Below are 11,065 nucleotides of genomic sequence, written 5' to 3'. Positions count from 1 at the left end.
AAAAATGTACAAAGGTCTTATTTCCATTTGCATAGAAATCTCCAAACCACGAAACAAACTAAACAGAAAATAAAACGGTATTTAGCCACAGGTTATCCCACGAAAAAGGATGTATAATAAAAATAAAATACTTCTATTTAAACACACGCTTACGAAACGCGTCGTCGGACAGACTGCAGGTCACGGAGCACACACAGTGGGATTAGGGTTGTTAGTGGTCATCGGTGGGTGCGGAGATCCTTTTGCTCCTGTTTCCCCACCCTCCCCAATCTCTGTTCTGTGGTGGGATTGTGCAGGGTGAGAGCAGGAAGGTCCAAGGTGAACAATGGCGACCAAACAGAATTGAGCCTTCTTTCTCTCTCTCGCTCTTTCTCTCTCTCGCTCTTTCTCTCTCTCTCTTTGTTTACGATCCTCAGGCTTTCTTTGGGGGTGGTGCCAATTTGATGATTTCGTCTTCTGAAGGCTGCCTTATAATATCTGCAAAAAAAACAACAGAATTTTAATCTATTGCACAAGGTGGTTGTATGTAGATTATTCCAAAGCAGAAATGTACTCGCTGCATATTTGTACAATATCCTTAATTTAGCAGGAGACAAATTATTGTCTGATTGCTATTAGGCAACAATCGGACATTAAGGGAACAATTCATTTAATTGCAAGGGAGATAATGCACCATTGATGCAGCCTTTGAATGCTGGAAATGGGACCCTAACACTGTGCAATTAAGCATGCAGTCCCATAGGTTGTTGCAGTAAAATGCACTATGTAAGCATACCCTATGGGGCCCTGCGATCAGTTAGCCCTCTCCCCTTTGTACAGCTGCAAAGAGGAGGAAATCCATTAAAATGCACTTACCAGCAAGTGGGTTCTACTGCCCATTAGACTCATTCAGCGCTGCAATGGCCATGGGTAGATCGGGGTAGCTGCTGCGTCCCTCCCTCCAAATGGCCGGGCCTGCCTTCGTTTTACGGCTGCTCTCCCAGAAAACATTGGGGTGCTGCCTACAAATGCCGGCAACCTGTCAATCTTCTTACGAACGGCTGTGACTCCGGATCCTTTAATCTCTAGCCATCACCTCCCCGTCTGCCCCTTGGTTTCCCCTGGGACCTTTACTGCTTGCTGGAAGTTCTGTGTATTAATGGCGCACACATATTATTTTCCTTTACAATGAGTATGTTTTGTCTGGTTACCTTTAGTACCCCCCGTGATTCATTGTACATGACACTTTGCCGGTATGTCACGCGGACCACCTCCACCCATTGCTCTGAGGCATCAACTTCAGGCACCTGATCCACCCAAGGAAGTAGTCTATTTTTCAGGAGGGGGTGGGGGGGGGTGGGTGGAGCAGGGTAAGTACATGCTTACAGTCACTGGCGTCACTGCATATGCAGACTGTGTTCGTGAGAGTTATGATAACGGCTCAGGATCTGGCCTTTCTGTGAGAGTTATAATGGCGAAGAATCCCGGCATCTGGCTCAGGAGCAGGCCCTGTGTATGAGGGTTATGGTGGAGAATCCTGGCATGTGGCTCAGGATCGGGCCCTGTGTATGAGAGTTGTAATGGTGGAGAATCCTGGCGTGTGTCTCAGGATTGGGCCCTGTGTATGAGGGTTATGGCGGAGAATCCCAGTGTGTGGCTCAGGATCGGGCCCTGTGTATTAGAGTTATGGCGGAGAATCCCAGTGTGTGGCTCAGGATCGGGCCCTGTGTATGAGAGTAATGGTGGAGAATCCCAGCGTTAGCTCATGATCGGGCCCTGTGTATGAGAGTTATGGCGGAGAATCCCAGCTTTGGCTCAGGATCGGGCCCTGTGTATTAGAGTTATGGCGGAGAATACCAGCGTGTGTCTCAGGATCGGGCCCTGTGTATGAGAGTTATGGTGGAGAATCCAGGTATGTGCCTCAGGATCGGGCCCTGTGTATGAGAGTTATGGTGGAGAATCCCTGGGTGTGGCTCAGGATTGGGTCCTGTGTATGAGAGTTATGGTGGAGAATCCCAGCGTTGGCTCAGGATTGGGCCCTGTGTATTAGAGTTATGGCGGAGAATACCAGCGTGTGTCTCAGGATCAGGCCCTGTGTATTAGAGTTATGGTGGAGAATCCTGGCGTGTGGCTCAGGATCGGGCCCTGTGTATGAGAGTTATGGCGGAGAATCCCAGTGTGTGGCTCAGGATCGGGCCCTGTGTATTAGAGTTATGGCGGAGAATCCCAGTGTGTGGCTCAGGATCGGGCCCTGTGTATTAGAGTTATGGTGGAGAATCCCAGCGTTAGCTCATGATCGGGCCCTGTGTATGAGGGTTATGGTGGAGAATCCCAGCGTGTGGCTCAGAATCGGGCCCTGTGTATGAGAGTTATGGCGGAGAATCCCAGCGTTGGCTCAGGATCGGGCCCTGTGTATTAGAGTTATGGCGGAGAATACCAGCGTGTGTCTCAGGATCGGGCCCTGTATATGAGAGTTATGGTGGAGAATCCAGGTATGTGCCTCAGGATCGGGCCCTGTGTATGAGAGTTATGGTGGAGAATCCCTGGGTGTGGCTCAGGATTGGGTCCTGTGTATGAGAGTTATGGCGGAGAATCCCAGTGTGTGGCTCGGGATCAGGCCCTGTGTATTAGAGTTATGACGGAGAATCCCAGCGTTAGCTCAGGATCGGGCCCTGTGTATGAGAGTTATGGCGGAGAATCACAGCGTTGGCTCAGGATCGGGCCCTGTGTATGAGAGTTATGGCGGAGAATACCAGCGTGTGTCTCAGGATCGGGCCCTGTGTATTAGAGTTATGGTGGAGAATCCTGGTATGTGGCTCAGGAGCGGGTCCTGTGTATGAGAGTTATGGCGGAGAATCCCAGCGTGTGGCTCAGGATCAGGCCCTGTGTATGAGAGTTATGTCGGAGAATCCCAGCGTGTGGCTCAGGATTGTGCCCTGTGTATGAGAGTTATGGTGGAGAATCCCAGCGTTGGCTCAGGATCGGGCCCTGTGTATGAGAGTTATAATGGCGAAAAATCCCAGCGTTGGCTCAGGATCAGGCCCTGTGTATTAGAGTTATGGTGGAGAATCCCAGCGTGTGGCTCAGGATCAGGCCCTGTGTATGAGAGTTATGGCAGAGAATCCCAGCGTGTGGCTCAGGATTGTGCCCTGTGTATGAGAGTTATGGCAGAGAATCCCGGCGTGTGGCTCAGGATCAGGCCCTGTGTATGAGAGTTATGGTGGAGAATCCCGGCGTGTGGCTCAGGATCAGGCCCTGTGTATGAGAGTTATGGTGGAGAATCCCAGCGTGTGGCTCAGGATCAGGCCCTGTGTATGAGAGTTATGGTGGAGAATCCCAGCGTGTGGCTCAGGATCAGGCCCTGTGTATGAGAGTTATGGTGGAGAATCCCAGCGTGTGGCTCAGGATCAGGCCCTGTGTATGAGAGTTATGGTGGAGAATCCCAGCGTGTGGCTCAGGATCAGGCCCTGTGGATTAGAGTTATGGCGGAGAATCCCTTGGTGCACACGCACTGCACATTAATAAGAAAACAGAAATCCTCAGGGCTCTGCTGGTCCATCATAATGTAACCTCATTGAATTAGCACTGTGACTTATTGAATTGACATGCCGTGCTCATCTCCGCATTGTACATCATTAGAACACCATGCAGATGTTAATTAATTGGTAGAACCTGGCGCACTCTATATAATCTGTTTAGGTAGTTTTACTGTCTACGTGCGTGTGGCGTGTATAATTGAGCCATTACACATAGTTAATTTGCTTAATTGGCCTCCAGCATGACCTCTATGCTGAGGACACAAATCTGCGTCTCCCCTTCTGTACTATCATGTAGAACCAACGGTCCCTCTGTCCTCTCCCCATGGGTGTCCTAAAACAACGATTATCATCTCCCCTCCTGCTCCCCCACCATCCATAATGAGCTCACTTCCTCGCATCCAGTCTTTCTCACGTTCTTGTCATTTGTATGTTAGACATATTGCTAGTCTCTTTTTTCTTTACAAAGGAATTAGTTATTCTCTCAAGTCCTCCCACTTTGACTAACCACAGTAATACACCCTCAAGCCTACCCCGCCCACAGTAATACACCCTCACACCTAGCCCAACCACAGTAATACACCCTCACACTTACCCCACTCACCGTAATACACCTTCAGACCTACCATACCCACAGTAATACACCCTCACACCTACCATACCCACAGTAATACACCCTCACACCTACCATAGCCACAGTAATACACCCTCACACCTACCATACCCACAGTAATACACCTACCATACCCACAGTAATACACCTACCATACCCACAGTAATACACCCTCACACCTACCCACCCACCCACAGTAATACACCCTCACACCTACCCTACTCCCACCTATACTACCCACATCAATACACCATCACACCTACTCCACCCATAGTAATACAGCCTCACATCTACCCACCCACAGTAATACACCCTCACACTTACCCCACTCACCGTAATACACCTTCAGACCTACCATACCCACAGTAATACACCCTCACACCCACCCACAGTAATACACCCTCACACCTACCCTACTCCCACCTATACTATCCACATCAATACACCCTCACACCTACTCCACCCATAGTAATACAGCCTCACATCTACCCACCCACAGTAATACACTGTCACACCTACCCCACCCACAGTAATACACCCTCACACCTACCATACCCACAGTAATACACCCTCACACCTACCATACCCACAGTAATACACCCTCACACCTACCATACCCACAGTAATACACCCTCAAGCCTACCCTGCCCACAGTAATACACCCTCACACCTAGCCCAACCACAGTAATACACCCTCACACCTAGCCCAACCACAGTAATACACCCTCACACTTACCCCACTCACCGTAATACACCTTCAGACCTACCATACCCACAGTAATACACCCTCACACTTACCCACCCACCCACAGTAATACACCTACCCTACTCCCACCTATATTACCCACATCAATACACCCTCACACCTACTCCACCCATAGTAATACAGCCTCACATCTACCCACCCACAGTAATACACTGTCACACCTACCCCACCCACAGTAATACATCCTCACACCTACCATACCCACAGTAATACACCCTCACACCTACCCAACCACAGTAATACACCCTCACACCTACCCCACCCACAGTAATACACCCTCACACCTACCCCACCCACAGTAATACACCCTCACACCTACCCCACCCAGAGTAATACACCCTCACACCTACCATACCCACAGTAATACACCCTCACACCTACCCTACTCCCACCTATACTACCCACACCAATACACCCTCACAACTAATCCACCCACAGTAATACACTCTCACACCTACCATACCCAGTACAATTTAAACATGCTTGGGATAAGCATATTGATATCCTTACAAAAAAATAAGGATCAAATATGGTTTGAGGTAACTAGTTTAAAAAAAAGGGGCAGACTAGATGGGCCAAATCTGCCGTCAAATTCTATGTTTCTATGTTAATACACCCTCACACCTACCCCACCCACAGTAATACACCCTCACACCTACCATACCCACAGTAATACACCTACCATACCCACATAATACACCCTCACACCTACCCTACTCCCACATATACTACCCACACCAATACACCCTCACGCCTACCCCACCCACAGTAATACCTACTCACACCTACCATACCCACAGTAATACACCCTCACACCTACCCAACCACAGTAAGACACCCTCACACCTACCCCACCCACAGTAATACACCCTCACACCTACCCCACCCACAGTAATACATCCTCACACCTACCATACCCACAGTAATATACCCTCACACCTACCCTACTCCCACCTATGCTCCCCACACCAATACACCCTCACACCTTCCATACCCACAGTAATACACCCTCACACCACCATACCCACACCAATACACCCTCACACCTACCCTACTCCCACCTATACTACCCACACCAATACACCCTCACAACTACCACACCCACAGTAATACACCCTAACACCTACCATACCCCCAGTAATACACCCTCACACCTACCCTACTCCCACCTATACTACCCACACCAATATACCCTCACACCTACCCCACCCACAGTAATACACCCTCACTCACACCTACCATACCCACAGTAATACACCCTCACACCTACCATACCCAAAGTAATACACCCTCACACCTACCCTACTCCCACCTATACTACCCACACCAATAAACCCTCACACCTACCCCACCCACCCACAGTAATACCTACTCACACCTACCATACCCACAGTAATACACCCTCACACCTACCCAACCACAGTAATACACCCTCACACCTACCCGACCACAGTAATACACCCTCACACCTACCCCACCCACAGTAATACACCCTCACACCTACCCCACCCACAGTAATACACCCTCACACCTACCCCACCCACAGTAATACACTCTCACACCTACCATACCCACACCAATAAACCCTCACACCTACCCCACCCACAGTAATACACCCTCACACCTACCATACCCACAGTAATACACCCTCACACCTACCCTACTCCCACCTATGCTACCCACACCAATACACCCGCACACCTACCATACCCACAGTAATACACCCTCACACCACCATACCCACACCAATACACCCTCACACCTACCACACCCACAGTAATACACCCTAACACCTACCATACCCCCAGTAATACATCCTCACACCTACCATACCCACACCAATACACCCTCATACCTACCCTACTCCCACCTATACTACCCACACCAGTACACCCTCACACCTGCCATACCCCCAGTAATACACCCTCACACCTACCCTACTCCCACCTATACTACCCACACCAATATACCCTCACACCTACCCCACCCACAGTAATACACCCTCACTCACACCTACCATACCCACAGTCATACACCCACACACCTACCCTACTCCCTATACAACCCACACCAATACACCCTCACACCTACCCCACCCACAGTAATAGACCCCCACACCTACCATACCCACAGTAATACACCCTCACACCTACTATAACCACATCAATACACCAGGGTTGCCGACCCTCCCGGAACTACCGGGAGTCTCCCGAAAATCGGGTCCCCCTCCCGCCCCCCCCGGGGGGTCTCGTGTCATTTTAGCCCCGCCCCCTCCATGGAGCTCAGTGATTTCGACTATTTCCCGTATTGGGGGTGGTGCTTAATGACGTCACAGTCAAGGGCCCCCCCCCCCCCGGCAACCCTGCAATACACCCTCACACCTACCCCACCCACACCAATACACCCTCACACCTACCCTACCCCCACCTATACTACTCATACACACCTTTGTATTTTTTGGCACTAGGGATCCGGGTGAGCTTTGTGTCAAGTTCTTCCTCTGCTGAGATTTTCAAGACTTTGGTCCTGTAGTCGATGACCATGGTGAGAAGGTCAGGACGTCGGGAAATCTCAAATATATGTTCTATGTATGAGAGGTTGTCTGAGGAAGGGGAGGAGAAGACACAAGTTAGGTCACAAAGCGAGTTATCCACACCATAAGACATTTTATCCAAGTACTGGACCAAGCGTTTCCAGTACATAATAAATGGACGTAATAAATACTTAGACTGTACCCTATTTACTCTGGACACGCCCCATTCTGCAGCTAGAATGTACCACTTGAACAGACCACACCTCTTCCTGAGAATGGCATGGAGAGGGGAGGTACGGTATAAGGTTATCATTTCTTATGCCAGCAATAGCAATAGTACTTGGTTCTCTTTCCTAATATGCCCACCTGTCCGTCGGTCTGTTTTTGTACACGTGGCTCTATTATAGAATTCATGCATTACAATATTGTGTACGGCAAAAAGCCCCAGTTGTTTGGGCTTAGACGGTTACAGCTTGTACGGATTGTTTTGCGGATGCTGAAAGTCACCCATACTCTTCCCGTTGGTTAAATACACAGCCTTGTCTCAGCCTGCCCCTGACGTCTCTAGGTGCGTCCCAATCTTTCTGGCTCTCAGGAAAACACATGCTGACCTCTTTTAGTCTTGTGATAGATTATTGATATTACTCAGGCATCATTTTTTAGCATCTTTACATACTTCTAGTAATACAGTTTGGCCTAACGAAGTAAAACCATCAGTGTGCTCCTCATTAATAATGCATGTTGTACATGTTAATGTTTCATGAGCAGGAATCACTGTTTTTTTCTGAATAGGTTGAGAATGAAAATGAGTCTTTGTAGCCAATGTGTCAGGAGCAGATCAGTGGCTGAAGAAGAGAGAGGCTGGCATATATAGCCATGTTTGGGAGGTGAGAACCAGTGTGGTTGGCCTTGGGGGCAGAGGTTATGGGTAGCCAGATTTTAGGGCATCCTGTTTGGATTTCACATTACTCTTCAGCTCTCATTTATCTTCAGAAAGGGACACGTTAAAGGAAATATGCTCTTGACAAATTCTCAAGCAGCCGCCAACCCAAGGCCTGTATCCTGAGAGGCTGAACCGAGCGGGCTAGCCCATCACTGCAGCATGCTGATCCATCTCTGCTACATGTAAGACATTTGAAAGTTCCTCCCCCAATAGTTATAATAATGCTGATACTTTAAGAAGTCTCTACACCTCAGAAATAAACTTCAAACGTGACAAACTGGGACCCGGGTCCAAGGCTGGGGAATGGGGGCAGCAGGAAGCCACAGACTGAGTCTTATATAGTGGGAGGAGCAGGGTCCCCAGCAGCACAGAGTATATCAGGAGATGAGTGATGTGTCAGTGAGGATAGGGCTGCATGTGACAGGGGCAGTGATATGATGTGAGGAGGGAAATGGAGGCAACAGGAAGCCACAGACTGAGAGTTATACAGTGGGAGGAGCAGGCTCCCCAGCAGCACAGAGTATATCAGGAGATGAGTGATGTGTCAGTAAGGACAGGGCTGTATGTGACAGGGTCAGTGACATGATGTGAGGAGGGGAATGGAGGCAGCAGGAAGCCAGAGTCTGAGAGTTATATAGCGGGAGGAGCAGGGTCCCCCAGCAGCACAGAGTATATCAGGAGATGAGGGATGTGTCAGTGAGGACAGGGCTGCATGTGACAGGGGCAGTGACATGATGTGAGGAGGGGAATGGAGGCATCAGGAAACCACAGACTGAGAGTTATATAGTGGGAGGAGCAGGGTCCCCAGCAGCACAGAGTATATCAGGAGATGAGGGATGTGTCAGTGAGGACAGGGCTGCATGTGACAGGAGCAGTGACATGATGTGAGGAGGGGAATGGAGGCAGAAGGAAGCCACAGACTGAGAGTTATATAGTAGGAGGAGCAGGGTCCCCAGCAGCACAGAGTATATCAGGAGATGGGTGATGTGTCAGTGAGGACAGGGCTGCATGTGACAGGGGCAGTGACATGATGTGAGGAGAAGAATGGAGGCAGCAGGAAGCCACAGACTGAGAGTTAATTAGTGGGAGGAGCAGGGTCCCCCAGCAGCACAGAGTATATCAGGAGATGAGTGATGTGTTAGTGAGGACAGTGCTGTATGTGACAGGGGCAGTGACATGATGTGAGGAGGGGAATGGAGGCAGCAGGAAGCCACAGACTGAGAGTTATATAGTGGGAGGAGCAGGGTCCCCAGCAGCACAGAGTATATCAGGAGATGAGTGATGTGTCAGTGAGGACAGGGCTGCATGTGACAGGGGCAGTGACATCATGTGAGGAGGGGAATGGAGGCAGCAGGAAGCCACAGACTGAGAGTTAGAGAGTTATATAGTGGGAGGAGCAGGGTCCCCAGCAGCACAGAGTATATCAGGAGATGAGTGATGTGTCAGTGAGGACAGGGCTGCATGTGACAGGGGCAGTGATATGATGTGAGGAGGGGAATGGAGGCAGCAGGAAGCCACAAACTGAGAGTTATATAGTGCAGAGGTTCCCAAACTGTGTGCCGTGGCTCCCTGGGGTGCCTCGAGACACATGCAGGGGTGCCCTGGGTTGGTGGACCAGGACTAGCTCAAATTATTAATGGTTAGTTATTTATGAGCAAAACCAGTGCTGGTGGCTGCCAATCATAAAATGTGTACAAACAGAAGCAAATCCTATCATTTACCACATAACTCACCCTAAGAATCGCATATAAACCCAATCTAAATTTATTTATTTTTGGCCTAGGGGTGCCGTGAAAGAAATCTTAAACTCTAGGGTGCCGTGATTCAAAAAAGTTTGGGAACCCCTGATATAGTGGGAGGCGCAGGGTCACCAGCAGCACAGAGTATATCAGGAGATGAGGGATGTGTCAGTGAGGACAGGACTGTATGTGACAGGGGCAGTGACATGATGTGAGGAGAGGAATGGGGGCAGCAGGAAGCCACAGACTGAGAGTTATATAGTGGGAGGTGCAGGGTCCCCAGCAGCACAGGGTATATCAGGAGATGAGTGATGTGTCAGTGAGGACAGGGCTGCATGTGACAGGGGCAGTGATATGATGTGAGGAGGGGAATGGGGGCAGCAGGAAGCCGCAGACTGAGAGTTATATAGTAGGAGGAGCAGGGTCCCCAGCAGCACAGGGTATATCAGGAGATGAGTGATGTGTCAGTGAGGACAGGGCTGCATGTGACAGGGGCAGTGACATGATGTGAGGAGGGGAATGGGGGCAGCAGGAAGCCACAGGCTGAGAGTTATATAGTGATAGGAGCAGGGTCCCCAGCAGCACAGAGTATATCAGGAGATGAGTGATGTGTTAGTGAGGACAGGACTGCATGTGACAGGGGCAGTGACATGATGTGAGGAGGGGAATGGGGGCAGCAGGAAGCCACAGGCTGAGAGTTATATAGTGATAGGAGCAGGGTTCTCAGCAGCTCATATAAAAAATGTGATGCCCCTGTCACAGTGATGCAGGAAGATTATCAGGTTTATGTATCCAAACACTATAATTCAACAGTAAAAATATTTTTTAGGTGTGGCAATCCCAGGTACATAGAGACCCATAGCTGGCACTAGAGCATAGGTCCTGGGAGTACCCATAGTACAGCTGACCTCAGACTCCAGGGACTACTGATCGGCCTCTTGCATAAGATAGAACAT

At 49.7% G+C, this 11,065-nt stretch overlaps 1 protein-coding gene across 1 annotated transcript in view; it reads right to left on the bottom strand.

Annotated features, from left to right (window-relative positions):
• Positions 1 to 365: 365 nt before the first annotated feature.
• PEA15 (proliferation and apoptosis adaptor protein 15) overlaps positions 366 to 11,065 on the bottom strand; it is a 40,306-nt gene continuing 29,606 nt past the window's right edge. The window contains exons 3-4 of the mRNA XM_083166223.1: positions 7,341 to 7,496; positions 366 to 477 (exon numbers count right to left, since the gene is read on the bottom strand). Of these exons, the coding sequence (XP_083022349.1) occupies positions 413 to 477; positions 7,341 to 7,496 (221 nt within the window). The 3' untranslated portion in view covers positions 366 to 412. The remainder of the gene's footprint in view (positions 478 to 7,340; positions 7,497 to 11,065) is intronic.

This window comes from Crinia signifera, chromosome 12 (assembly GCF_055691185.1).
Source record: "Crinia signifera chromosome 12, ASM5569118v1, whole genome shotgun sequence".
Lineage (NCBI taxonomy): Eukaryota > Metazoa > Chordata > Amphibia > Anura > Myobatrachidae > Crinia > Crinia signifera.
Note: the sequence above shows the minus strand (reverse complement) of the source record. Positions and strands in the feature narration are given on the sequence as shown.